General features: G+C 20.6%; 3 protein-coding genes across 4 annotated transcripts in view; 2 read left to right on the top strand and 1 right to left on the bottom strand.

Annotated features, from left to right (window-relative positions):
* On the top strand, window positions 1–15608 carry LOC100862945 (acyl-CoA Delta-9 desaturase). Of its 2 annotated transcripts, none has more exons than XM_003694275.4 (6): window positions 1–388; window positions 11383–11790; window positions 12710–12840; window positions 13184–13389; window positions 13458–13643; window positions 14891–15608. In XM_003694275.4, the coding sequence occupies exons 2-6, from the start codon at window positions 11511–11513 to the stop codon at window positions 15204–15206; spliced, it is 1119 nt and encodes a 372-aa protein (XP_003694323.2). In that variant the 5' UTR covers window positions 1–388; window positions 11383–11510; the 3' UTR covers window positions 15207–15608. The 2 variants fall into 2 exon arrangements, with proteins under 2 accessions (XP_003694323.2, XP_012342861.2); XM_012487407.3 differs by having other exon boundaries at window positions 4–388; window positions 11435–11790.
* Window positions 15609–18623: 3015 nt separating this feature from the next.
* On the top strand, window positions 18624–22127 carry LOC100869710 (acyl-CoA Delta-9 desaturase). Its single transcript, XM_086903429.1, has 6 exons — window positions 18624–18897; window positions 18990–19117; window positions 19688–19818; window positions 20108–20313; window positions 20734–20919; window positions 21635–22127. Exons 2-6 carry the CDS (start codon window positions 18994–18996, stop codon window positions 21942–21944), a joined length of 957 nt encoding a protein of 318 aa, XP_086759555.1. The 5' UTR covers window positions 18624–18897; window positions 18990–18993; the 3' UTR covers window positions 21945–22127.
* Window positions 22128–23063: 936 nt separating this feature from the next.
* The window catches only part of LOC100872969 (acyl-CoA Delta-9 desaturase), a 31509-nt gene continuing 26896 nt past the window's right edge, over window positions 23064–27676 (bottom strand). The window contains exons 2-6 of the mRNA XM_086903428.1: window positions 26330–26547; window positions 25925–26055; window positions 25503–25708; window positions 24890–25075; window positions 23064–24718 (exon numbers count right to left, since the gene is read on the bottom strand). Coding sequence (XP_086759554.1) covers window positions 24403–24718; window positions 24890–25075; window positions 25503–25708; window positions 25925–26055; window positions 26330–26534 — 1044 coding nt within the window. The 5' untranslated portion in view covers window positions 26535–26547 and the 3' untranslated portion in view covers window positions 23064–24402. The remainder of the gene's footprint in view (window positions 24719–24889; window positions 25076–25502; window positions 25709–25924; window positions 26056–26329; window positions 26548–27676) is intronic.

The raw sequence follows: 27676 nt of genomic DNA, 5'->3' as shown, positions 1-27676 counted from the left end.
ACTAGAAGCCCGCGGGTTTGTAACGAGAACAGTTTATTTCACACGTATTGCGGAACGAATCGTGAAATCGGTCAAATACACGCGAAGATATAGGTGTCATTCGTTAATTCATTTGTAAAACGCTTCTACTTTCTTTTATCCAATCGGCATTCAATATAATCTTTTTTTTTTCTTTATCTTAGCTCAAAGAATTCTTTTTTCCTATTGGTTACAATATGATTTGACTTGATCCGATTTTCGTGTTTACGATCTTATTCGATCCGATTTGTAGTAATTCGTGAATTTTCATTGTGCAATCAATCGGATAAGAAAATCTTATCTTAAATTCGAGTTTAAAAGTATCAAAAAGAACTGATGTGAAGAGAGTGCATTGCAAAGAATCAAACAGGTAACGATGATATAAAATTGAAAATGTTTGCATTATTTATAAAACAAATTTTGCACGTGACAAATTTTGATCGGTTTTTATATAATAATTTATATGAGAAAATGGTGAAATGACAGAATTAAGAAATGACAGATAAGGATGTGAAATCGTTGCATTTGATAGAAGATCACATAATATGATTATGAGAATAATGTGTATTATTATGAAAATATGACTTTAATTCTTTTTATCGATTATTGAATATTCTTCATCATGATTGTATACAATGTAATGTAGACGCAAATGAATTTAATCGAATTATATCTAAAAGTTAAAATAAAAAATTATATATTATATATTATATTATTATAAAACATCGGTTTGTTGATCTAATTTAGAGAAACACGTGAATTTATCCACATATAATCAGCTAGTACTCATTATTTTATACGATAAACGTTAGATTTAACCTTGAAACGTAGTGACGAGAGGTATTATTTATAGGGATTTATACACATGTTTTAATAACTCTATATGAAATTGAAATTGATAAAAATCTCTATAATAACTTTGAAAAAAATCGTTAAATTGTATATTTGAAGGAAAAATATTCGATAATTCTCATAGAATTGTTGTCATCATTAATTAATACAATTTTTATAAATCGATTTTATAAATAATGATAGATTTGATAATAAATAAGTGAAATATAATATAAATTAATATATATTTAATTCATCAAGAAATTAAGAAGAAATATTATTTATTCTTCTGAAAAAAACATTTCTAGTATAAATTATAATAGTATAGTATATATGTAATCATTATAGATATTAATTATAATTATATATAATTAATTATTTAAAGTAATATTCATCAAAAAATTTTATAAGATAATTTTTTAATTAATTTTAATAATATTCATCTTTATATTTTTAAAATTATAATTGAATTGAAAAAATCAAATATATGTGTAACTATATGTGTATATATGTAACTATTTGTCGAAACATTATTAATTATTATATATTTACAGAATAAAAATCATTTTTATAAAATCAAATTCAAGTGAATAATTTTTCAGTATTTTAGAATCTTTTGTATAGCAATGATATATATATATATATATATATATATATATATATATATATATATATATATATTTTTTTTTTATAATAATCTAACATAAAAATATCTAAAAATATCTAACGTTCTAACATTCAGTTCTAAGTATATTACCCTAATCTACATTTTGCATTTTATTAGCATTAAATTACATGTTTGAGCGGAAATTAATCGATAATTGATGGCTATACGATTTCTTGATTATGAATGGAACTTTATGGAATCGAGTTACAATTCCGCAAGAGTCATTTTTCTGTGTATTTTGCTCGATTCTAATATACTCTTCTTGTAACTTTTTCTATAAATCATTATATCGATTACAATTAAATAAGAATTATTTATCTTAAATTTTTTTCTATAAATTTTGTACTATAAGTTTTGTATTGAGCATTACATATTCTTATATCAAAAACTTTATTAATTTTATTGAATTGAGTTTTGTTTATTAAATTTTATCATACGTTTTAATTTTATCATCATGATAAATAATGGATAGTAGATTTTATTAGTAAGTAATACTATTCAAATATTTTGTATCTGAATAAACATTTCAAAATTTTCTAATTCTATTAAATTATTATATTATATATAAAGATTTTCAATGTGTGAAAAATACAGATTCTCTTATATATTATCTCTTTAAGGAAATTAATTTTATTTTTTAATCAATTAAAATTTAAATAAAAATTATTTGAAAATGATTTATTTATAATTAATACAAAATAAAATTACTTTTTTTATATAATTTCTAAAATAAAAATAATTAAGTAATTTAAAATACAATTTACAATTTCAAATTATTTTTTTATTTTCATTTTAAATAAAACGTAATAATCCCTTATTTAAATTTAATAATCGAAAATTCGTAATTAATGATGCAACTATTAATGATTATTCAACATTTATAATATATAATATACGATTTTTTTTAATAAAGTAATTATTATATTTATTTTATTGATTGTTGATTTAGTTTTTTTAATAAAGTAATTATCATAATCATTTTATTGATTGACGATCTATTTTACGCTTATATAATTCAGAAAAATTCGCTTTTGAAACATAAATATAATAAGAAATTCATCATGTTGATTTATTGATTTATCAACTAATATATGAAACATTTACAAAAAAATAAAAATCGATATTCGTATCTTGCATTTTAAATGCCACACGTTCTTACATATCATTTATATCATTCACGCCATTCATTATTGTACGTAAAAGATAATTATAATAAAATGCATGAAACTACTTAACTATATAACTTCTCTTTTGATTTCTCTCAATGATTTTTAAATATATTCTAGAAATTAACATTTTGAATAATTTTTTCCTATACTGGTAGCTAATTTAGTTTTTGATATATATTTGCAAAATTGCATCTATTAGATCAAATTTCATTTATATGTGTAATATATTTACGCATACGTGATAACGTGCACGTAAGCATGCGAACATTATTTATTTTTTATTAATACAAATCGTAATGATAGACAATTCTTATAATAGAATCAATCAATCAAAAAGTTAGATTTTTGTAAAATGTAACAAGCTTGATGAAATATCTCAACTCTTATATCAAATTTAAATATTCCGCAGAAATCACTATATTATTTATATATCAACTTTTGGATCAAAATGAAATATAAAATAATTTTTTCCTTGAAATTGCAATAATTTAGTATCATTACTAGAATATTTATTTTCTATTATTTTATTATTATAACAATGGTCGTTGTAATTTTAGTCGCCTAAATTTATATTATTTATATACCCTAAGCTCCAAAACTCGTTATGGATAAATATTAAAAGTGTGATAATATTAACTTATTAAATATAACATATATTTTGAATATCAAATGATCATGATGAAATGATATAGTTTATAGAAATAATAGATAAGTAATTGCATAAATTGTCATGGATGCACGGATACATATAGATAAAATTCAATATAATAATAATATTATTTTTTGTAAATATTTCAAAAATGAGCGGATATGTAGGGAAAATGTTCAAAATTCTTGTTTTCTTTAAAATATATCAAATTTATCAGTAAAAATTCTGTTTTTTAAATTAATTATCATTAGTTTTATTTTTCAATTAATCTTTATTGAAAGATGAAAATTACACGTAGATTATAGAAGAATTAAGGTTTACGAGCAATGTTTCGTTATAATTGTTGCCATCAAATCATTTTATATTGACTTCACTATAAGAACGATTTGACCATGAACCATGAATTCTCAACAATGAATACTTATTAAAGACTATGCCGTTGAAAATGGAAAGTGAGCTAGAGAAATTAAGTTTCGAGTTTATAAAATACATAGTTATATCGTTTTGTATGTCATTCGATAATCGATCAATTATTTGTTTTACAAATAATTGCAAATGTCTCTTAATATATTTCTTTTTCTATTCTTGCTTTTTCATATAAATAGACTGATTATATTATTAATACATAAATGTCTTTTAAAATACATAAATGTCTTTTAAAATACAAAAAAATAATTTTATTTTTAAAATTTTTGTAAATTACAGAATTAAATGTATTTTAATTTATACGATTGAATTACATTATACAATTATAAAAATTCCCGCTCTTTTTTACAAACACTCTTTTATAGTCACATAGTTTACCCTCTTTCCATTCACTTCAATTTACATATATACATTTTAATTCTAGTATACTCATGTTTCGATATTTATTCAAATTTTTTTTACATAAAGACAAACTTCACAATATCTATGTTAAAACAATGCTGTCTTCTTTAATATAGTTGTCGTAATTGATATTTCAAAATATTTGAAAAACATAATATTTCTTTTTGTTTTCTTTATTGCTTCTAAATATATACATAGACATAAATATATATATATATATATATATATATATATATATATTATTTTTTAATAAATATTAAATATACTAGTAACATAGCAATTTTATTGAATATTCCAAATAGAACGATATAATCGCTCTAGAACATGGTAATCGCAATTATTTTTGCTTTCTTTACAATTTCTTAGATTGTTTTTTTAACAGCATATTTCTAAGTGAAACTATTATCAATACTAACAAAAAGAATAAAAAATCTTTCCGTTACTCACATTGTAGTTTTTTTCTTTATATTATGATCATTAATTGCGATGTTTATTTTAGATTTCTTCTTATTTCTTTCCTCTCTAAAAACTTATTGTGTTTTGATTAATCATATTCATTTAATTACACGATGGATAGATCCATAAAAAAAATTGGTAAGAAAAGTTCCTGCTGGTCAATCAAGTTTAATCATTCTTAATTAAATCTTTTATCGCCTTAATTATCATCGATGAATAATAAATTGCATCGTTTCTAAAGAAAATTAATTCCTGTTTCTAATTCAGAAATGATATACATTTGTATGCAAATAGCAATTCAAACAGAAGCATCGTACATTTATATACAAAAAGCACTTTCATATATCGATATATAAAAATTATATATTTAATAAAATATAATAGAATGATTTTTTATAAAATATTCTCTATATATACAATTCAGTGTTATTAATTTAAAAAATTAATATATATCTGCACGTGAATAATATTGTATTTTTTTGAAATGAAAATAAGAATTATGTTATCAATTGATTTAATATTATTAGAATGAGAATCTCTACTAAAGTATTAAATATTTTTTAAAACTTTATGACTATTTTACAATTCGAATATTTTATCAATTAAATTTTATAAATTTGTGTTTCGTCCATTATGCAAATTTTCAAAAGCGAAAATTTCAAAATTTTTTTCAGTCTTTTCAAATGTCCATTACAATTAAAATACTAATGTCACCATTTTATTAAAGTCTAGAATAGTCTATTATTAAAGTCTAGAAATCGTGTAGAACATCATTGAATGATAATTCTGAAATTATGAATTAGAAAAAAAATTTTCTATGTTTCCGATAATATTTTATTTAAATCATTGAACAATTAGATTTAAAATTTCATGTAGACTCAAAATTTTATAAATTAGAAAAATATTTTATATATATACAATTGATATTTATTATAAATATAATTTGAATGTATTTATTTAACTAGTTGCTTGTTTAAAGTCAATGGAATAATATTTTGAGATCTTAAGACGTAACAACATGCCATTTAAATCACTAAGGCTACAAAAATAATTAAATCATACTATTACGTCATGAGTTTCTGAGTACTTATTGGCAGACAGAGTATATGTAAATGTATATAACTCTCAAATACTAGGATCTGTTCGTCTATAATAGTCTCTATTTAGATTATATACGAAATACTACATATATACTATTTGATAATATCAAATTTGCAAAACACTATTCATTTTAACCTATATTTAATAGAATATATTGCATAAATATAATATATTATTTTTAATATTATGATTAATTAAATACAAGAGTATAGATAAAAATATAATTAAAATCATTAAAATTTCTACTGTACAATTTAAATTTGAATTATATTATATTAAAATATAGAACGTCATTAAAATAAATTTTTATTTAAATTAATAATGAAACAAGATATTTATCTTATTTATTATTTTTTTTATTATTTTATTTTAAATAATTTTATTTTAATAATGATATATTCGAAAGATTAATTATTTTAATATTTAACGTTTATCTGTAGAGATATCTATTATTTAATTTTATTAAAAAAATATGAATATATATTTTTTGACAAAATAATTTTCTTATATATAATTTATATTAATATATAATTTTAAAATTGCTTTTCTAATATCTGTATACAAAAATAACTAATATATTTTTCTTAAAAATAATTTATTTTTTCGTCTAAAGATTTATTATTTTCTTAAGAAAAAACTTATATATTTGATATTTTTTTAAATATATATTTTTTTTACAAATGTTCGTTTAATTTTTTTATTATTTTTATTTCAAATAAAAATAGCCTGCTAAAAATGATTTATAAATTACAACAGAAAAATAAAAAATAACGCAAAATCAAAATCATTTTAATCTTCTACTCCGAAAAGAAATATAAATAATTGTAAATCATTACTAATCATATAAAATGTACATAACAAGGAGAATTATCCAATGGAGTTAAGCGAGTCTGTTAATCAGATTTGTAAATATCATTTCGATCGAGAATGTAATTTTCCATGAATATCTAATTGATTCTTAAGACCAAATTGATGAATAAACTGTATGCTAATTTAAAAAAATAATGAGTGTCACCGACGTAAAATAGAAGTTATTTTGTTTCGAAGAATATTCCGAATGAAATATTTATCATGCTACGAATGTACACCGATAGTAGAAAAAATTATTTATTTAATTACATAATTATCTTGTATTAAAAAAAAATTAAAGTTGAAAGAAATAAAACGTTTCATGAATTTATATATGAAATTACATTATGCATTACAAATTGCATTACTATTAGAAATATATTTATTTTATTAAAAAAAGTAAAAAAGATGTATGCAAAATGTACATAATACAGAATACAAGAAATACATAATAAAAATGAAAGTTTTGTATACATAACAATAAATATAATTACAAATATCCATAATTACAAATCCAAATGCATAGTAAAAAAGAAAAAATAACGTTTAAATATAATAATAATAATAAAGGGAATCGATTTGAAAAATGAAATCAGATGGAAAATTGTTCTAAAAGAAAAAATATATTTTATTTTATGGAATCATATTTAAAATTTTATATAATTTTATATAATAATAAAGCTTCTTGTTTACATCAAAAATAATAGATCATTTTATAAAATATAATAATGATCTTTCTAATCCAATACATCTTCAGAAAAAACACGTTGAATTAAATATATAAAGTGTATAATATATTTGTAAGACTATATTATATATGTTCATTATATACTCTTGACTTTAAAGTCTAAATAAATATAAACATAAGTTAATATATAAAAATGTTAATTGAAATTTACTTAATAAATTTTAAGCAATTTCAGTTTACATTAAGAGACAGCACATGAGGACAGAAAAAAAAATATGAATATAACAAACAGATCATGATCGTGATGATTGAAAAAAGAAATTAATTAAAATAAATGCAACAAACAATATGCAAAACAATAACATGACTACATTAACACGACATCATCACGACGTTTATTATGTTCTTATTCCATCGTTACTGCACACAAAGAGAGAATTGTTTTATTCTATTTATATTTTTATTTAAAGTAAATTTCAAAATATATTAACACTCTGTATATTACAGTAGATTTATTATCTTCTATCAAAAAAATAAAAAAATCTAAAAAAGTATAAGAATTAAAAAAAAAAAAATATCTTTAAGATTCATTATTAAAATTTTGTATAAAAATACAGAATATTAAAAAGAAAAATTTATTATTCAAATCTATTTAAAACGAATTATCATACATTTTAGAAAAAGAATTAATTTGAATCAATTTGAAAAATTCCGAAGTAAAATGAAATTTAGACAAATGGTAAGGGGAAAAAAACGAAAGGAAGAAGAGAAATGGATTGTTAATGCTTATCGAAATTTTACATATGCAACAACCTATAGTACGAATTATACCGATACATGAATTAGGCATATAACATCACACGTTATTTAATAAAAATTTAAAATAAATAAAAAAAGTCAATGATCGTTTGTATTAATATAACACAATAAACACAATTCTATTAGTAATTATATTCTATAAGTAATAATATTTGGTTAAGCAGCATTTGTATATGTATTCAATGTATGATACTTTGAAACTTAATTAAAAGTGAAACTTTTAACTAATATCTTAGGAAATAATAATTAGCTAAAGTTAAAATTTTATATTTCAGTTTCACACTACTTCTCTCCTTCACCAAATCCTTCCCGCCAAATTTTATATCGATCGACCGGAAGAGCCTTCTTTTTAATTAGAATATAAATTAATCTTTTGATTATTTAATTAATTAATTTTCATAATCAGAATATAATAAATTAACTTTTATGAAAGAATTGCTTTCCTCTTAATCTACAGTTTATTTTTCCATATAACATTAGCATAAAAACAATTGACATCATTTATTAAGCATATTCTTATGTGTAAGATCTTATTACTTTTTAAAGTTTCGAGATACAATAAATGGCAGTCGCATCGTTTCTTTCGTTCTATATTTTTTTAAGTTTATCATTTATTTTTAAGTTAAAATTTAATTAAGTTAAAATTTTGATCTAATTTTGATTAAGAAAAATTAAAGATTGGATTATAAAAAAATTGTATTGTGAATTTTCATTTTTCTTTCTTTGACATATATAATAGCTATTTAGAAAAAGATATAAAATTTAAAAATTAATAAAATGTTTTAAATTATAATAATTGAATGTTGCATTATTAAATAAAGCGAGAAATATAAAAATATATTGATTATATTTTATAAAAACATAAATAAATATATTTTTAAAAAATTTATAAAAAAGAAATATGAACTGTTTCAGAGAATATTATCATAGTCTAACATAAGATAATTTTATGAGCCATATGTAGATATCTATAATAAAAATCGCGATATACGTATTATGAATTAAAAATTTCTAGGAAATATGCATAGGGTACAATGATGCATAAATATTCTACTAAAAGAAACATTTATATATATATATTTTCAATAATTATTATATTATATTAATAATAATATTATATTAATAATATATTATTATAATTCAATAATAGTTTTATCTTTCTCAAAAATAATGTTTGTTAGAGAGAAAATATTTATTTTTATCCTTTTAATTTTGAATCAATCTATACAATGATGAAATATTTCAATTTTCTTTATCATAATAGAATTATGCTTCAATTGTTCCTATTATTTATAAATCGTAATAATATAGAAAAAATTATTCTCAAATTTTCCTTGTCAATTATTCAATATTTTCAATTTCACGATTAATTTATATCAAGATCATGATCGTGAGGATTAAACATGTGAACCAAAATATATTGTTCATGAAATATATCACATATGATAATAATGGTATCTAAAAATAAATAATTTTATCATATACGTAATGATTCCACATAATTTATATTCTACAATTTATATTGTAGAATATCTACAATATGTTACGAAAACATTGAAGGGAAATATATTTGATTTCAAAATTTTTATTTGAATGAAAATTTATATGTATGTAAAACATAATAGGTTACATATTATATAGAAACAATTTTTTTATCGACGAAAAATTTCTTCGAGAGGTTGAAATCAATTTTTAAAATTTTTTGAATGGGAATTCTTTTTACCAAAGTTGATATAACATTAAAATTTTGTATCTTTGAATATTGTTGTATCTTGCGTTATTATAAAATTATATTTAAAAAAAAATGTACTGAAATTTTGAATATTGAGATAAAGTATTTATAATATTTCTTAAATTTAATATTTATTTAATATTATATTTAATATTTTTTAAATAATCGATAAAAATATATATAATATATCATTATATTCTTCATACTCGCAGATTTTCATTAAAAATAAAGAATTATAAAATTTAAAAAATTCAAAAAATTTCTTTTATTATTAACGAAATATTATAATTATAGAAAATATTATAATTATAGAGAATGGATATATATGAATATATATGATTTAACGAAATATAACGATTTCATTTTAAGAAAATGAAATCAACGCTCAAAACAAAATTTCAATATATTTTTAAGTTTTTAGATTAATATCGTAATAATGCAAAATACGACAAAAAAAATAAAATTTTAAATTATAAAATATTCAAAATATTTTATCATTTTCGATAAAAAGAAATCTGAAGCAAAATATAAAATTTATATTCAAAATATGAAAAAATATTCAAATTATAGAAATTTCATTTGTTTTAATAGATTTTCCATCAAGAAAAAAATGTGTAACTTATTACGCTTTATATATATAAATTTTCATTCGAAAATAAAATTTTTATAAATTTGATCCTTTTAAGATAGTGTTCAAATAAATACTTTCATGAAACACTGTACGTGCATGATTGATAAGCGATATCATTTAACATTCAGTCAGATTGTCTGGCTCAGTCTTTCATAGTTATTAGTTGTCGTATGGTGATATTGTACAGTGATATATCGATTTTACATAGATGCTCATTTATAATCAAACTATCAATTGTGAAAAAAGATAGCGTCTCTTAAATAATTTATTGTGAAGGGAAAAAAATAAACATTTCATTCATCAATATTGATCAAGATCAATTTTAATAAATTTCTCGAATATTTAGATATTTAGATTGAAAATTATGGAGACATAAGTTAGTCTATTGTTATTTTTTTATAAAATTGAATTTCACGTTTATTTTTGGAGTTAATTGACAATGATATTTTTAAAATTGGAAAACTTAAATAATTTATTTTTCATTTTCTATAATATTCTATTTTTTTATTTTTATTAAAATCATAATAATAAAAATTATAATCCATTTTATTTGTCGCAAATTATTTTAATTTTCAACGTTTTCGAAAAAGTTAAAGATTATTTGCAAACATTTCTCATTTATTGTCCAATGAATCTTTAAAATTGAACAATTGAACATTAAGTGAAAGATTTTTTGAAATTATTTGTAAATAAAATTTTGCTTTTGGCATCTAATACATCAAATTCCCAAATAAATTCAAAAATATTATATAAAGTTTTAAAATTTTAATTTGTATCATTATAAAGTTCAATGCATCAGGAACTAAATTAATTTTTAATTTATTTTAATCGATAATTCAAATTATTAAGTAAGTTTATTTCTCGAAATAAATTCTCATAAAGATTCTGTCAAGAATAATTAATACGAAAGAAAAGAAAACTTCTATTATTAATTCTTATTACAGAATTTATTTTTTAATGTTCCAAATGCCACCAACTCGATATCATCTTCAAAAGAAATTAGGATGCAAGGAAGAAAGTTGATGAAGGCTGAAGACTAATCTCTATATAATTAAAATACAAATACAAATTCATGAAAGGAGAAATGAAAATATTTCCGGATAAGGAACGAGTACCACCCATCATGTATCAAGGACTAGAAGATGATTGCAAGAAGATTAATTTGAAGAATCGTAGATTAGCAGAAACAGATGATTTTTTAACGGCTGATGGAAGTTATCGTAGTAGCGAGGAGGAATATGTGCCTCGTATTTCATGGTTAAACCTGATAGGATTACTTTTTGTACACATAGGTGGTCTATATGGATTCTATCTCATCTTTGTTGAAGCCAAGCTCTCTACCACGTTATGGAGTAAGTATAATTAAAATTGTTTAGAATAAATATTTCCAATATTCCTATAAAAATATTCATAAATTTTAAAAACAAAGCATTCGCAGAAATTAAGAAATTAATTTATTAGAATATTGATAACTGATTATTAATTATATCAGCTATTGATATTATTATTAATAAAGTATTATATAGAGATGAAAGGAAAACACTTGGATGAAATGTGTTTTTAAGTTGCTATTTGATCCAGTCAGAAGTTAAAATGATCAATTTAATTTAAAATTTTAATTTCATTTTAATAATTACTATTTAATTTTTAATTAATTAATTTTATTTGTAATTTTAATTGAAATTGAAATTCTATAATCTCAAAGAAAAAAAGTAAATGAAAATCTGAAAGAAAATTTTCAGATTTAATCAATTTTTAATCAAATTTTCCAATCAATTTAGAATTAGATTATTCTTCTCATTTTTAATTAACCATTAATTTTTATATGTTTCGTGGATATCAATGTTTTACGTGTAATTTAAATAAATAATTGCATGAATTACAAAAACAACTCAATAAACTAAATTTGTTCTTTACTTTTCAAAAATTACTTTAATTCATATTAATAAAAAAAAAATGTATCTCGTTGCTTTATAAAATATTTTCTCCTTGAGATTATAAAGAATTAAAAATTTAATAATCAAATTGTTATGCATAAGAAAAATAATGATTTCATTTTGCATGCAATAAAAATTCGATGTAATTTATATGTTATTAAATTATATTATTAATTTTTTAAAATATTATGTTATAAATATATATATATATTATATGCATATAATGTTTAATATATCAAACAATATATTAATGATTGCATTTATTTACATTATTTAAAATTTTTTTGTCACGAAATTTATCGAAATTATAAATATATCATGTATTCTGTTGCAGTGGTTATTACTACTTATATTACAGGATTTGGCATAACTGCAGGAGTACATCGATTGTGGTCTCATAGAGCATACAAAGCAAAATGGCCACTTCGATTACTTCTAATATTCCTGTTTACCATAACCGGACAAGTATGTGATTTTCTTTATTACAATTTAATTAATATCTAATGAAATTATTTTTAAATAAATAACATTAAAAAATTTCAATTTCATTTCAATCATTTTTTCAATAATTTCTAAAAAATTAATTTCTGAGAAATTCAATAATATAGAAATTAATAAATAAAAGAATTTAAATTTTTCGAAGTATGAAATATAGCTCTTTTTCATAATCTTTTTTACAAAATTTCAAGAAAGTTTATTTCAAAAGTAATATGTAAAATGCAATTTTCGAAATGCAAAATATGAATCTCATTCATTAAAATTTAGAAACTTCGAACCATTAATAAATATGTATAAATTTCGTCTATAGAAAGATGTATACAGGTGGGCATTGGATCACAGAGTGCATCATAAGTATAGCGAAACTAATGCAGATCCTCATAACGTTAAAAGAGGTTTTTTCTTCGCACACGTAGGATGGCTTTTTATAACACCGCATCCTGATGTTGTCTCAAAACGAAAGGCAGTGGATATGAGTGACTTGGAAGCCGATCAACTTGTCATGTGGCAGAAAAGGTGATGCTCCAATCAATGAGAAACTATATTCGTCAAATAAATTTTAACAAGGATATATTCATTTCCAGATATTACATTCTTTTATTCCCCCTTTTAACTATCGGACTTCCGGTTGTCGTGCCTTGGTACTTTTGGTCAGAATCCATTTGGACGTCTTTTTGGGTGAATTTTAACTGTCGTTTCTGCATCACTCTCAACATAGCCTTTCTTGTAAACAGCGTGGCTCACATGTGGGGTCAACGACCTTATGATAAGTGAGTCAGCAACTTTTAATTTTTTGTTGAATTACAAACAATAATATGGTAATTATAATAATATAATAGTAATATGATAGCATAAATAATACAAAAATAAATATCAGCAATGACAAATATCTGATTTACAATTGTGAATCATAAAAAATTATACATGATTATTAATTCAAATTTCTACAATGATTAAAATAACATTGATTAATTATAATTAATATAATTATATACTCCCATAACTAGTAACAAAAATTATCACGAAATGATCATTGCACAATTCTATTCTATTCTAGTTATTGTAAAATAAGTATAACTTATCTTCTTTAATGATATTTTTTTCATAAGTATATTTTTATAAATACTTGAAACAAAAAGTACTTATACACTTTCTGTTCGAATCTATTTGACTCTATATAATATGTATATCTTATAAAAGAAGCAATAAAATATTACATTAACAAATTTTAATTGCTTCTTTATAATAGAAATAATTACATGTACAAAATAATTTAATAGTTAAATTCATCTGTTTGCTAATAATTGCTAATAATTACTTTAAACAATGACAGAATCATTAATACTGTTTGTATATATAAAGTTAAAAAAAAGTGTTGATTAATTAAAATGAGAACATACTGATGTAATAATTCTCTTTTTATATTTCTTTAATATTGTAATATTGTAATTCACTATAACTATAATATTTTATCAATACTTCATTATTATAAATATATAAAAATTAATTATATCTTGATTAATTAATATATTTTTATATAAAATGCTGAAAATAAAAAATAAAATAAAAATAATTATGATTTCGAAAAATGTTATTTACAATTATGTATCATTAAATGAATATAAAACTACGAAGTAAATAAATGAAAGAAAAATACTTATTTTTATTAAAACATTATTGGAATTTAAATCTAAAGTGAATACGGATGAAAGCAAAGTTAATTTTAAAAAATTCTGGTCACTGATTAACGTAAAATTTAGAGGAATAATAGGGAAGATGATTTTAAATCCAAAATTTTAGCTACAAGTATTTACTAATTTCTGAGATATTAATAAAAAACTTATTATACTATTAAAAACTATATATACAGATATTAATAATACAACGATATTATATATTAACAATATACTGTCAATATAAATGTTACGAATACAACGGTTTATACTGTAATAATCATCCATAGCAAAGTTAAGAATAATAATAAGAAGAAAAGAATAATAATTTATTTATATTCCAGGTACATATGTTCAGTGGAAAATACGATGCTCTCCATCGCAGCCCTAGGTGAGGGTTGGCATAATTTCCATCATGTTTTTCCTTGGGATTACAAGACTGGAGAATTGGGCAACTACACGTTCAACTTGACTACAGGCTTCATCGATACTTTCGCGCGCTTCGGTTGGGCTTATGATCGAAAATACGTATCCCCAGCAATGGTGCGTCGAAGAGCGAACAGATCTGGTGATGGAAGCCATATTTGGGGTTATGGGGACGCTGATATTCCAGCTGAAGATCTCCAAGAGTTGGAACTGATGGACAAAATCAAACAGTGATGATATATTTTTTTAATGATGAAATAAAAAATTAATGTAATATTCTTTTGATTTTCGTGAAAAGTGTTGCGAAATGTATACTTATATCAAATGAACTGAAAACAAGTTTATGAAATGTGTTTTAGATGGATTGTCGATCATTTTCATTTTCATTTATTTTCTCGTTTGATAAATCATTGATTAATTAATTTCAAAAATATTATTTTCAATACTTTTACATGTGATTTATGAAAATTCATATATATCTCAAAAAAAATTTGTGGTAGTTCGTATTTAAAAAACTTGTAAATACTTTTTACTAAGTTTATTATTTAATTGATGAAGATAATTAAGATTAATTATTTTTGTGAACATAAAATGTATGTGTATAATATAAATAATCTTTATTTTTGAAGAGAAAAATAATGTGATGTTATATTTTGTTATTTTATATTATAATTGATAAATGAACTTATTCCTCTCCTTTACAAATTTCTGTTCAACTTTATTATTTAAAATAATTGATAATATGAAATGGCTTCATTAAAATATTATATAATTATTAAATATTAATATTATATAATATATAATTGTCATAATTTATAAATAATAAGAAAATTTTAAAATTAATGATAATGTTGCAATACTACACTTATAATAAAAATTTTTAGAAATTTCATTAACTTAACGACACAGCTCCCTCTTCATCGATTAAAATATGTATTACAATCAACAATTTTTCATCCATTTATCTCCAACAAAATTTTATTAATCTAATTTTCTTTCTTTTTTTTTTTTTTTACGAATTTTCATTTTATTTTATTCATTTTACTACATAAATTATATTTATAAAAAGAAAATATAGATTTTTTCTGAAAGATATATTTATAATTTCATTGATTTAATATATTTTATTTAATATGATTTAATAAATTTAACAAATATAAAATTTTAACTTCAAGCATTTTCTAAATATTAATGAATATTATCTATATAGACATAATTATATAATCATTTTTGTTATAGAAATTATCATCAAATCATCAATCCCAATATGTATATAGAATATTCTATATAAAATTTTCAATCATTTCCATGAAAAATTATAAATACATCATAAAATCTATTTTTAAATTTTAATCTAATATCCATTACAGGATTATTTTTATTCGAAGGATGTACATTATAAAAACATATAAATTGATTTTTTTTTTCGTAAAAAATATTATTTTTGATAAGTCAAATGTGTTTAATTTCTTAAAAATGATTGTAGATGGAACACTCTATAAATATCAAATTTTATAGCTAGACTATAGGTCACATAAAATTCGGATGAGAGATCTAAGATCTTATATTTAAAATTTTAATTTTGAATATTTGTTAGTTTTTGAGATATTAATGAAAAACTTTCGGTATTACATATTGAAAACCTCATCTGTATACAGATATTTTGTATATTAATCGAGATAATACTAATACAGTAATCTTCTCTGTCATAATTTTCATCTTTGAGTAGCCAATGATCGTTGAAAGATTTAACAAAGTTTGACATATCAACGCGTAGTTTGCATTATATAATTATCACTCAAACTTTTCATGAATATTGTTTGTAATAAATGACAAATAGTTCCTAATACAAATCTATTAGTTTCTTAAAAGAAATCGGTTCGTTCAAAAAAGCATTGTATATCACAAATGAAATTTATTTTATTTTTATAAATAAAACAATGCAAAGCAATGCATTTTTTTATTTACTTTAATCATTTATAAGTGATACATTTAGAAATTGATAAATACTTACATGTAATATGCACAATCATAACTATTCTAAGATATTAAAGTTAAATTCCAGTTCCATATACACTTACATTTTTAATTTGTAATTTTTTTCACTCTGAAAAACTTATTCAAGTTCAAATATTCATTTCACTGAACAATAGAGTGAAGGAGATGTTGTATTTTTAAATTCAGAATCGATCATAGAAACAATTTATTGACAAATATTAGGAAAAATCATTGAAAACATATCTCACACATTGAAAAAAATTATATCTATGACGACTATGTTGAAAGTTAAGCATTTTAAAATTAAGAATTTTATATTCTTTTTTTTTTTTTTGATTCTTTTAAATGTCTATTTTTGTTTTTGGGATATAAGAAGAAAGTTGTTTTTCTAAAAAATACTAGTATCTTAATCAATTGATTAAAATTTAAAGAAGTTAATAAGGAAGAAAAGTGAATACAAAATATAAAACTTTAATTTTAATCGGCAAATTATTTTGAGATATTTTATACATTCCGAAATTAATAGATTTCTTATTTTCTAAATTAATAAAAAATTTTCATCATATATTGAATATAAAGATATAATTAATACATTGCCAATCCTGAAATATAAGAATGCCGTCTATTCTGAAATATAATTCTTTTATATAATTACTACTTTAAAAAATTTATATTTATTTCTATTTATCTATTTATTTATTTTAAAAACATTAAATTAAATTTAAATTATTTGAAAAACTAAATTTCTTTTTGAAATCATTATTAGAATTATCGAAAGATACCATTCAACGTATTTAATAGCTATTCCATTTTAATAGCTATTCCAAATCATTAAAATCATTAAGTCGAAATCGTCTTCACAGCTAAAAATTCTATTCAATATTTTCATACAAAATTTAAAAATTATATAAAAAAATATATCAAACAAATTATAATATTCAGAAACATCTCAGGTTGCTCTAATTTATTGTTATAGTAATATATTATAAAAAAAAGTGATATTAGACTATAAACGATTTTGATAATTTTGATAATTGAATCTTTGAAAATTATAAGAATTTAATAAAGTGTATTTTTCTAGTTTTCAAAATTTGATTATTATGTGAAAAAAAAATAGATTATAATATTGAAATATTTATAAGTTTATAAATATATTTTTTAAAATTGCATACATACATTTTGAAATTTGTCTGACAAAAATAATATGTCAATGCTCATTCATAATGAATCATCATCTTTTATTAATAACATTTGAATTTTATGAAATTTAGATTTAGATTTATAGACATTAAATTTGATTGCATAACTTGATAATAAACTTGATTATTTAACATCTACAACTATTATATATATATGTACATATATTTATTTTAATAAACATAAATAAATAATATAATAATAATAATATAAATAATTATTTAGAATTGTAAATTATTTTTTATTTAATATCTTGTAAAATATAATAATTATTCAAATCAATACATTTAATAACAAAAGTTAAATAAAAAAAGTAAAATATTTGATAATTAAGTAAAAAATAGTAAATAGAAAATCTCAATATAGAGGAAATGACAATGTAATTAGATGATAATAGAAATCAAATAGAGTCCATAGGTTAATCAAATGAAGTTCGCGTTTTAGATTTATTCAATTAGTTCTCTTCCAACCTTTCAAAAGTAAGTTTCGTGTTATAAAATAGGTACTATTCTGATACTATTATGTACACTGAATATTTTAAATTATTTTGTTTTAATCTTTTTTTAATCTATGTTTCTTTTGTTTAATTTTTTTGTGATATTTTAATTTAGATTATATTTCCAATTTATATGGATTTATCCTTGTAGAAGTCACCAAATTACTTTAAGATTACTTCTTTAATTGTTTAATCTCTTGTAACTATTATTAAATTTTCAAAGTAATATTTAAAGTGAGTATATGAAAACATTAAGTAAAACATTCAATGATGACAAGAAATATATTGTAAATATGATATAATTTGTAATTTGTTAAAATAAACAGGACGATGAATGAAAGAAAACAGAAAATAAAATGGATAGCCATTTTATGGTACATTTACATACACGTTTTAGGAGTATACGCTATCTGGTTGATGTTCACTTCTGCCAAATGGATGACAATATTTTATAGTAAGAAAATTTTTATTTATATATCTAAATTTTTATATATCTTTTATTTTTCAGAAAATTTTTAATTAATATTATTAATTTTATATTATTTATATCAAATCATTTTTTCAACAATGCTTAACAATAATCATTAATATAATAGCGATTATATCGTATAATATGATTACAATAATTTATAATTTTTTTCAAGAAACGAATAGTAAAATTAAAAATAATCATATTAATAACTTATCATCATATTAACTCATTCGTATTTAAATTGTAAAATAATTTAACAAGTGAAGAAATAATGATCTTATTATAACATATGTGAGATATATATACATTATAAAAAAATATAAAAGATTAAAAAAATAAATATTAAAAAAATTAAGAATTCTAATATTACAAAAATATACTATAGAATTAATAATAATTGCATACAGACTATTAACAATAGCTATTAATATTCTGATGTCAATCGTAAAAATGATCAGTAATTTCATTCATTGCAAATAAACAAATGAAAATATCTCATTGTTCTATCAAATGTCTTTCCGATACATTTTTTCTTTTTAATTAATTTTTCAGCAATTTTCATAACAGCTATTAGTTGCTTTGGAATAACAGCAGGTGCCCATAGATTGTGGGCCCATAGAACATATGAAACTGAGGGTTTGGTTAAACTTTTTCTCATGCTCGCTCATACTTTGGCAGGAGTGGTAAATATCTTAAAGTCATTGTATTAATGAAACAATTAGAAAAATGAGACAAATTGTCTTTTTATCCTTTTTATCTAGTTATTTATATAATGCACGAGATAATTTAATAATAAAATTTCGAATATAAATCAAATTTCGTTAAAATTATAACAATATGAATAATAATATCTATCTACTATATAAAATAAAATTTCAAATAAAGATTTTTCATATCTATTATTTAATTTTTTTTTCTTTTCTATTATTTTTTATTTTTAATAAATTATACAATATAATATATTTTTTATAGGGTCCAATATATAACTGGGTATTATATCACAGAATCCATCATAAATATTATGGAACTGATGATGATCCTTACAATCATAAGAAAGGATTTCTCTATAGCCACTATATAAGCAATATATTGTCGCCTAATATGAGTCTTGAAGAGATAAAACATAAAATTGATCTACGCGATATCGAGAATGATATTTTTGTTTGTATACAAAAGATGTAAGTTTCTGTTAAACATGTATTTAATATTCATTATGCGAAACATTTTTTATACGAAAAATTATAAAATTCTAAATTCTCTGTAGCTAAAATATGTTGCAATGAAAAAATTTATTCAAAGATAATTTTGAGTTAATAACTTATGTAACGTTGGAAACGATATAATGATAATCCAATTTTTGAGCCATTGACTTAAACTCATTATTGCAATGTGTTTTGCCTGTAAGCTGGCAATTTTCATTAGACAAAAAAAAAAACTGCAAATGCGATATTTCATTAAAACAATATTATTCATATATATTATCTTCATATTTTACGATATTTTATGAAAATTCTTATAAAATATATTTGTAATCAAATATATATATTTAATTATCATGTATATTTAATTATCAATAATTTTCGTTTCTTTATTTGCAGTTTTTACTGGCCATTATTTTTAATATTTGGACTTATATTGCCTTTGAATGCACCATTAGAATATTGGAATGAATCACTGATTGAGACTATATTAATAACAGGATTCTTACGATTCGCTATTACAATAAATATATCCTGGCTAATAAATAGCGCACTTCTAATCTGGAATATCAAGGAAGGAGAAAAGTTAATGCACATTTCAGATACAATTAGCTTATTATACAAACTATTTTTTAAAATGCCACGAAGTCATGATACTGTCGTTATTAACAATAGTGGCGTCCATATTAAATAAAGCATTGCAATCATTGAAATAATGAAGAATTTTATAATCATTTAAATTGAAAAATTCGTTATACAAATATATATAATTTTTTTAAATTATTTAATTTTTATTTTTTTTATTAATAATCAAAATACAAATTTTATAAACTAATTTGATAGGCTTGAGTACTGTTTACTTATGGCGTGATGATAACTTTATTGATGAATTTTCTCAATATATATTAATAAAATTGTATTCTTTTATTGTTAATGTTGCTTCACAATTATATTGATTGTTTGAGGAACTATTTTAAAGTTAAATTATTAAATAGAAAATTTTATTGTCAAAAAAATTTATAATTATATTTATATTTTTATTATATTTATTTATAACTATATTTATATTTATAATTTTCTAATATTAAATTAATTATCGAAATAACATTAAAGAAATATAAAAATTAATAGATAAATATCTAATTGAAATGAAAATTCAAAATTGAAAAAGAAATTGAATTAAAAATTAAACTAAAACGATAAATTAAAATTAGAAATATTTGCATAATTCTATATTATATTTATTATAACCAAAATAAACATTAATCAATCACAATTCATTAATTCAATATGATTTCAGGATTCCATCGAAAAGCATCAGCATTTTCTTCTTGAAAAAATCATTTTGGCCAAAATATCATTATAACATTCCATGGGATTGGAAATGTGGTGAATTCGGTATTTATGATGATGATTGGACCACATTCTTTATCAAAATGGCGCACGAACTTAATTTGATTAATTCGTTACTAACAGTCGATACCGAAGATATCAGAGATATGCTTCATGAAATGAGTATAAAAGAAATCACTCTTGAAGATAGCCTCGAAAATTTGAAAAAGAAATCTATACTTAATATGAAGAAAACAAAATTGATAAAAAAATATTGAATTAAAAACGCAAAATTACTTAAACTAAATTAATTCACCAAAAATTCAATTTCATTGTTTTATATTCAAATATTTTATTCAAAATTTATTTTATCGACATATTAAATATTACGAGATTTCGAATAAATGTAATTGAATAAATGTAACCTAAAAACAAATAAAAAAAAAAAGTGTTTCTTATTATATACTTATTTGTTAAGCTTTCAAAAAAAAAAACTGTGCGTTATTTGCATATATATTTATTAATATGCATTATTTATTAATTGAGAATAAGGCCAAATATATTATTTTTTTATTATTTACTTTTTTTCATTAGTTTAAATTAGTTTTAAAATATTTTTATATCAGAAATTAACATAAATTGTTAACAAAATCTTTTAATAAAATTTTGTCAAAATAGGATATAATAATTTTTAAAGATGTTTAAAAATCATTGGTTTTTAAAAAATCAATTATATTATTTTCTTTATTCTTTTTTGAAATCAAGATTTTTTTATTTATTACAATAAAGAAAATCGTCGATTACAAATTTTTTTATATCTTTCATTCGCCCATTTTTATTAATAAAATTATTAAAAAAAAATAAATTAGAAAGATAATATATCCTTATTCTTATTTTTCTTATTTATTAATCTCAGAAAGCGTGAAATATTTTTTTTATTTTTAAATACTCTTTGGTAAATTTTTCTTTGCAATTTTTATTTAACATCATGACAAGAGATATTATATCTTTTATAATTTTGCACATACTACATATTACAAATTGTTAATTTTAAAAAATAAAAAAGAATGTTATTTTCTATAACACAAAAAGAAAAAATCTTTAGATTCGTACTAACAAATATATGAAAATAATTATATTATGTTGAATTTTGCTAAAAGTACAGTTAATATAAAATTAATAATTAAAAAAAATATTATTTGAAAAATAAATTAATTTTGTGTTTATTTCACGCTTTCGTTTTCTAGAGTTAAAGTGTCGCAAACGAACAAAAATAGAAGAAGAGAGAAAGAAAAATGAAATATATTTGAATTCCCATGTTTCAAAAATAGGTAATTATAATTACTAAATAAAACTTCTATTATATTGTGACTAAAAATACTAAGAAAAAAAATAAATAATAAGAAAAAACAAAGAAAGGGGGTTTTATTATGATACATTTTCAATATTTAGAAAAATATTTTTAAATAATATAAAAATAACAATAATCGGGAAAATAAAAGTTGAAACGAGAGACAGAAATTAGTACTGAATTATTTATATATAAGAATTATGTTAATTTGCTATTGAATATGTGAAAGAAGTTATTTAACAAAAGATTATTGTCTTGTTTAATTATCATCTAATCATCTTTTTTCTTATAAGAAATATTAAAAGAGTTTTCAAATTTATATTCTTTAACATCGATTTCTAAAATTGTTAAACCAGTAAATAAAAAAAAAGGAAATGAATTTTTCAAAAATAGAATTTACGTAGGATTAGATTGAAAGGAAAATTATTCAATCAAAAATCTATAGATTATATAGACTGTACTTAACGAACTAGTATTAATATTAATATAAGTTTTTAGAATACAGTAGAATTTCGATATTCAATAATCCAAGACGCATAATTCTATTTTAGCTTGTTATTATTATTCAATAAATATATTACAAAACATATTTCGTAAAAAAATACTTATTTCATATTTCTTAATAAATTGTATTAATTTATTATTTTTTAAATTTTTTCTCACCAAATTTCAAATCTTAGTCTTAGAATTCGAAATATTTGATAATCTTGACAAGTATTTTCAGAGAATTATCGCAATTCTACTGTATCTAATTTCAAATGATTTCCACATGCGAATATCATTGCAATTTCGAATTTCGTTGAAATGTCTCACTGTGGATTTTCTCGTTAGATTATTTGAGGACATTTAGAACCCGCCAAATGACTTCAAATCAATCGCATAATCGATATATTTATTATTTAATTTTCGATATATTAGTTTATCAAATCGATTAATATCTTTTAATTTGTAAAAATCGATATTTACAGCACAACTATTACGCTAAAAATTGTTTAATAATAATGTAAAAATAAAGATTTCTTTTTGATAGCAATACATACATTAATGTATATTTCTAAAAACGAGAAATCTTATTACTGTGCATATCAATTTTTATGAGAATACAACAAAACAATATGTAAATGTTTTACTCATCATTGAATAGTTGAATAATTTCAGATTCATATTTTTGATAAAAATAGAGTACAGCTAAGACTATAACTGGGACTATAATTAAAAATATTAAGCGATATTTCAAAATATTTCCAATGATTCCCAGATATTTCCTATTCCTCCACCCCCTAAATATATACAAAGTGAGCCATAGTTCAATTGTTTTATAAAAAACAAGTGAACAATTAGCTCGCATTGTTAATTACATTTCTTAATGGTCTTTTTTTCATTTTTTAATAAGCCTTATGATAAACCATCGTCACCTCCCTATCTTTTTGTGTTTGATCCTTATCACCCCAACCCCACAGATTATGACTTCCATCGCCGGTTCTCTCCACTCGTTTTTTCACTAAATCAGAAGGAACCGATTTCAAATCATATGCGAGTCTAAGCTTTGCACACATATCAATAAACGCTGTTGTAACATTAAATCTGTAATTTCCTAATTCTGCCGTTTTGTAATCCCATGGGAATACATGGTGATAATTATGCCAACCTTCACCAAGAGCTCCTATGGCCACCGCTTTATTCTCCGAAGGATTGATAAACCTGAATAAAATAATTCAATTATTTGATTTATTGTTTGCTTTCATTATATTTATTATTTTTCTTCTTTTTATGAACTTTTGAATTATTATTTGAGTAATTAATTATTTATATCACTTTCAGAAAAAAATATAGGATATTAATATATATTTTTTAAATGAAAATCATACTAACTTGTCATATGGTTTGTTTCCAAAAATATGAGCAGCGGAATTGACAAGCCAAGTCATATTCAGCACGAAAACATAACGCAAAACTGTTGCCACGAAATATGAATTGGACCAAGTTTCATTCCAACCATAGACCGGAATAATGGTCGGTAAAACGAAACAAAATAGAGGCATCAGAATTAAATAGTATCTGTAAATATATTATAAAATATATTAAGAATGTGGTAATCAAATTTTTTATCTTCTCAGAATATGTTAATATATTCATTAACATTAACATTATATCTTTGGAGGTGAGTTCAAATTTATTTTCTAACTTGTAAGTAATTTAAATTTCCATTAAATGAAGCGACAGAATAAGCATTTCTATTTTTATCGCATTGCTAATTTACTTTGTCTTTGTCTTGCTTCATGTAATAGAATGCTTAATAAATAAGTTTTAATTAATTTTTGTATATTTTACTTTTATATGTTTATTTTGGTCTTCATGAATGAATATATTAACACTCTGAATATAAAATATATTTCTATCAGTTTTTGTTATTCAATATAGGAAAAAAGTCAAATATTTTATTTCATTTGATCACAAAAAAGAATTAGTAAGTCACACTTATTACTTTCTTTGGAATGCCAATATACGATTTTTCTCCAGATCACTTATATCGATTCTTTTGCCCTTTTCTTTAATGTCCGGGTGTTTCTTACACAAGAGCCAACCTATGTGCGCGAAAAAAAATCCTCTCGTCGCATTATGAGGGTCCGCATCTGTTTCGCTGTATTTATGATGAACTCTATGATCTCTAGCCCAATGAATTGCTGCATCCTATAAAAAAAAAAAAAAAGAAAATTGAATAGGAAAATAATAATTGAAAATTTAATAGAAAAATTTGTATCTTCTACGATATTGCAAAAAAAAAAAAAAATTACGATAGTTTAATTTTTAATTATGAAAATTATTTTATTAATTTATATCAATACTTCCTATTCTGAAATGTAATGAATTTAATGTAATGTGTTTAATCGTAAATTGATGACTTACTTGAAATGCCATAGTATTCCAAATTACTAGTACTAACTCAAGTGGCCATTTTGCCTTATAAGATTTGTGTGCCCATAATCTGTGAGCACCAGCTGTAATTCCCAGTCCAGTACATATGTACAGGAATAATGCTATAAAACGGAAATAAAATATTTAAATTTTAATCTTTTTTATTATATATCATTATATATTTAAATAAAAGATTCTAATTTATATCTTATTTATTACATATTTTTTATATATGAAAATAATATCATACATATATATGTATTATTAAAAATAATTAAATATACATTAATAACATAATTAAAAATTATTTTATTTGTTAAAATTAAATTTGAAACATAAAATATTTTAAAATAGTATGAAAGTTAATTAACTTATACAACATATTATTTCACTTACCAAACAAAGTGGTCTTAAATTGTGCAGATGTAAAAACCAGATATAATCCATATACAGCAGCTAGATGAAGATAAGAGAAGATAATCACATTTCTCCAAATAATATGTTTCTTGTATTTTTTTTTAGGTGTCTCGATTATTGCTTGATCTGAACGATTATCTCCATCAAATATACCTGATGGAGTACTTGTTACATTAGGCGCCATTTCTTTTTTATTTCTAAAACGGAAATATAAAAAAATTATTAGATTTATAAATTAGGATGTAAATGTGACTTTTATAAAATTTTTTGTCTTATTTATAATCGAATAAAAGTGGTTAATAAAACTTAATGAAAAACAAAAAAAAAATTCCTCTATTGATTTATTATTATTATTTTTATCGATTTATTGAAGATTGTAAAAGATTGACACATTAAAAGATTGTTTTAAAAAATTTACAGATAAAATAATTGTTTTTGATAATTTTTAAAATAAATGTTTTAAAATAAATTTCTTAATAAAAAATAAGGATAAAGTATGAATAAATAAGATAAAATAAATAAAGATAAACTAAGATAAAATATATACAATGTAAAATATACAATGTAAAAATGAGTAAAATATATTTTGTAAATATTTTTTAAAAATTTTAAATACATTAAAATATTTTCTTGAAAATTTTTTAGATAAAATATTTGTGCTTTGATAATTTTTAATATAAATGCTTTTTTAGTAATTAAATAAAGTAAATGAGTATAAAAAATATTTTGTCTTTTTTATTTATTACATTTAACAATCTTTGATAATTCATAATAATAATAAATAATGCTATTATTTCGTATTTCCATTTTTTTACAAAATGTTTTAAATAAATTTTATCTTTCTTAAAATTTAAATTGTAATAATTTACGATTAAAAATTATAATTTCTTAAAATTACAATTACAATTTATAATATTTTATATTAACAAAATAATACTTCTCATTTATATAAGTATACTTATACAATATATATTCATAATTTTTTATTTTATTTTCTACATTTAATGAAATATAATTACAAAGATTTATAACTTATTATATATTTATATTTTTTATTACTTTCTACTTGTTAATATTTTAAAAATAAATATAGATATTGCAATTTTTTTTAAATTATTTTAGACTTTCAAGAATATTTACATATTTATTTGTTGAAATTTTGTTAATAATTAAAATTTTATAAGTTTTTCGTTAAAATTAATTTTTTTAATTTTTTTATTATTATTAACATTATTATAAATTAATAATTCTGCATTTCAATAAATTTTCTAATTTGATTTCTCAATTTTCTAATTTAATTTTAGCTTTTTCTTAAAAAAAAAAAAA

The sequence above is a fragment of the Apis florea genome, unplaced genomic scaffold (genome assembly GCF_048593485.1).
Source record: "Apis florea isolate Af1SG1 unplaced genomic scaffold, ASM4859348v1 contig_2291_pilon, whole genome shotgun sequence".
NCBI lineage: Eukaryota > Metazoa > Arthropoda > Insecta > Hymenoptera > Apidae > Apis > Apis florea.
This window is presented reverse-complemented; position numbering and strand designations above follow the sequence as displayed.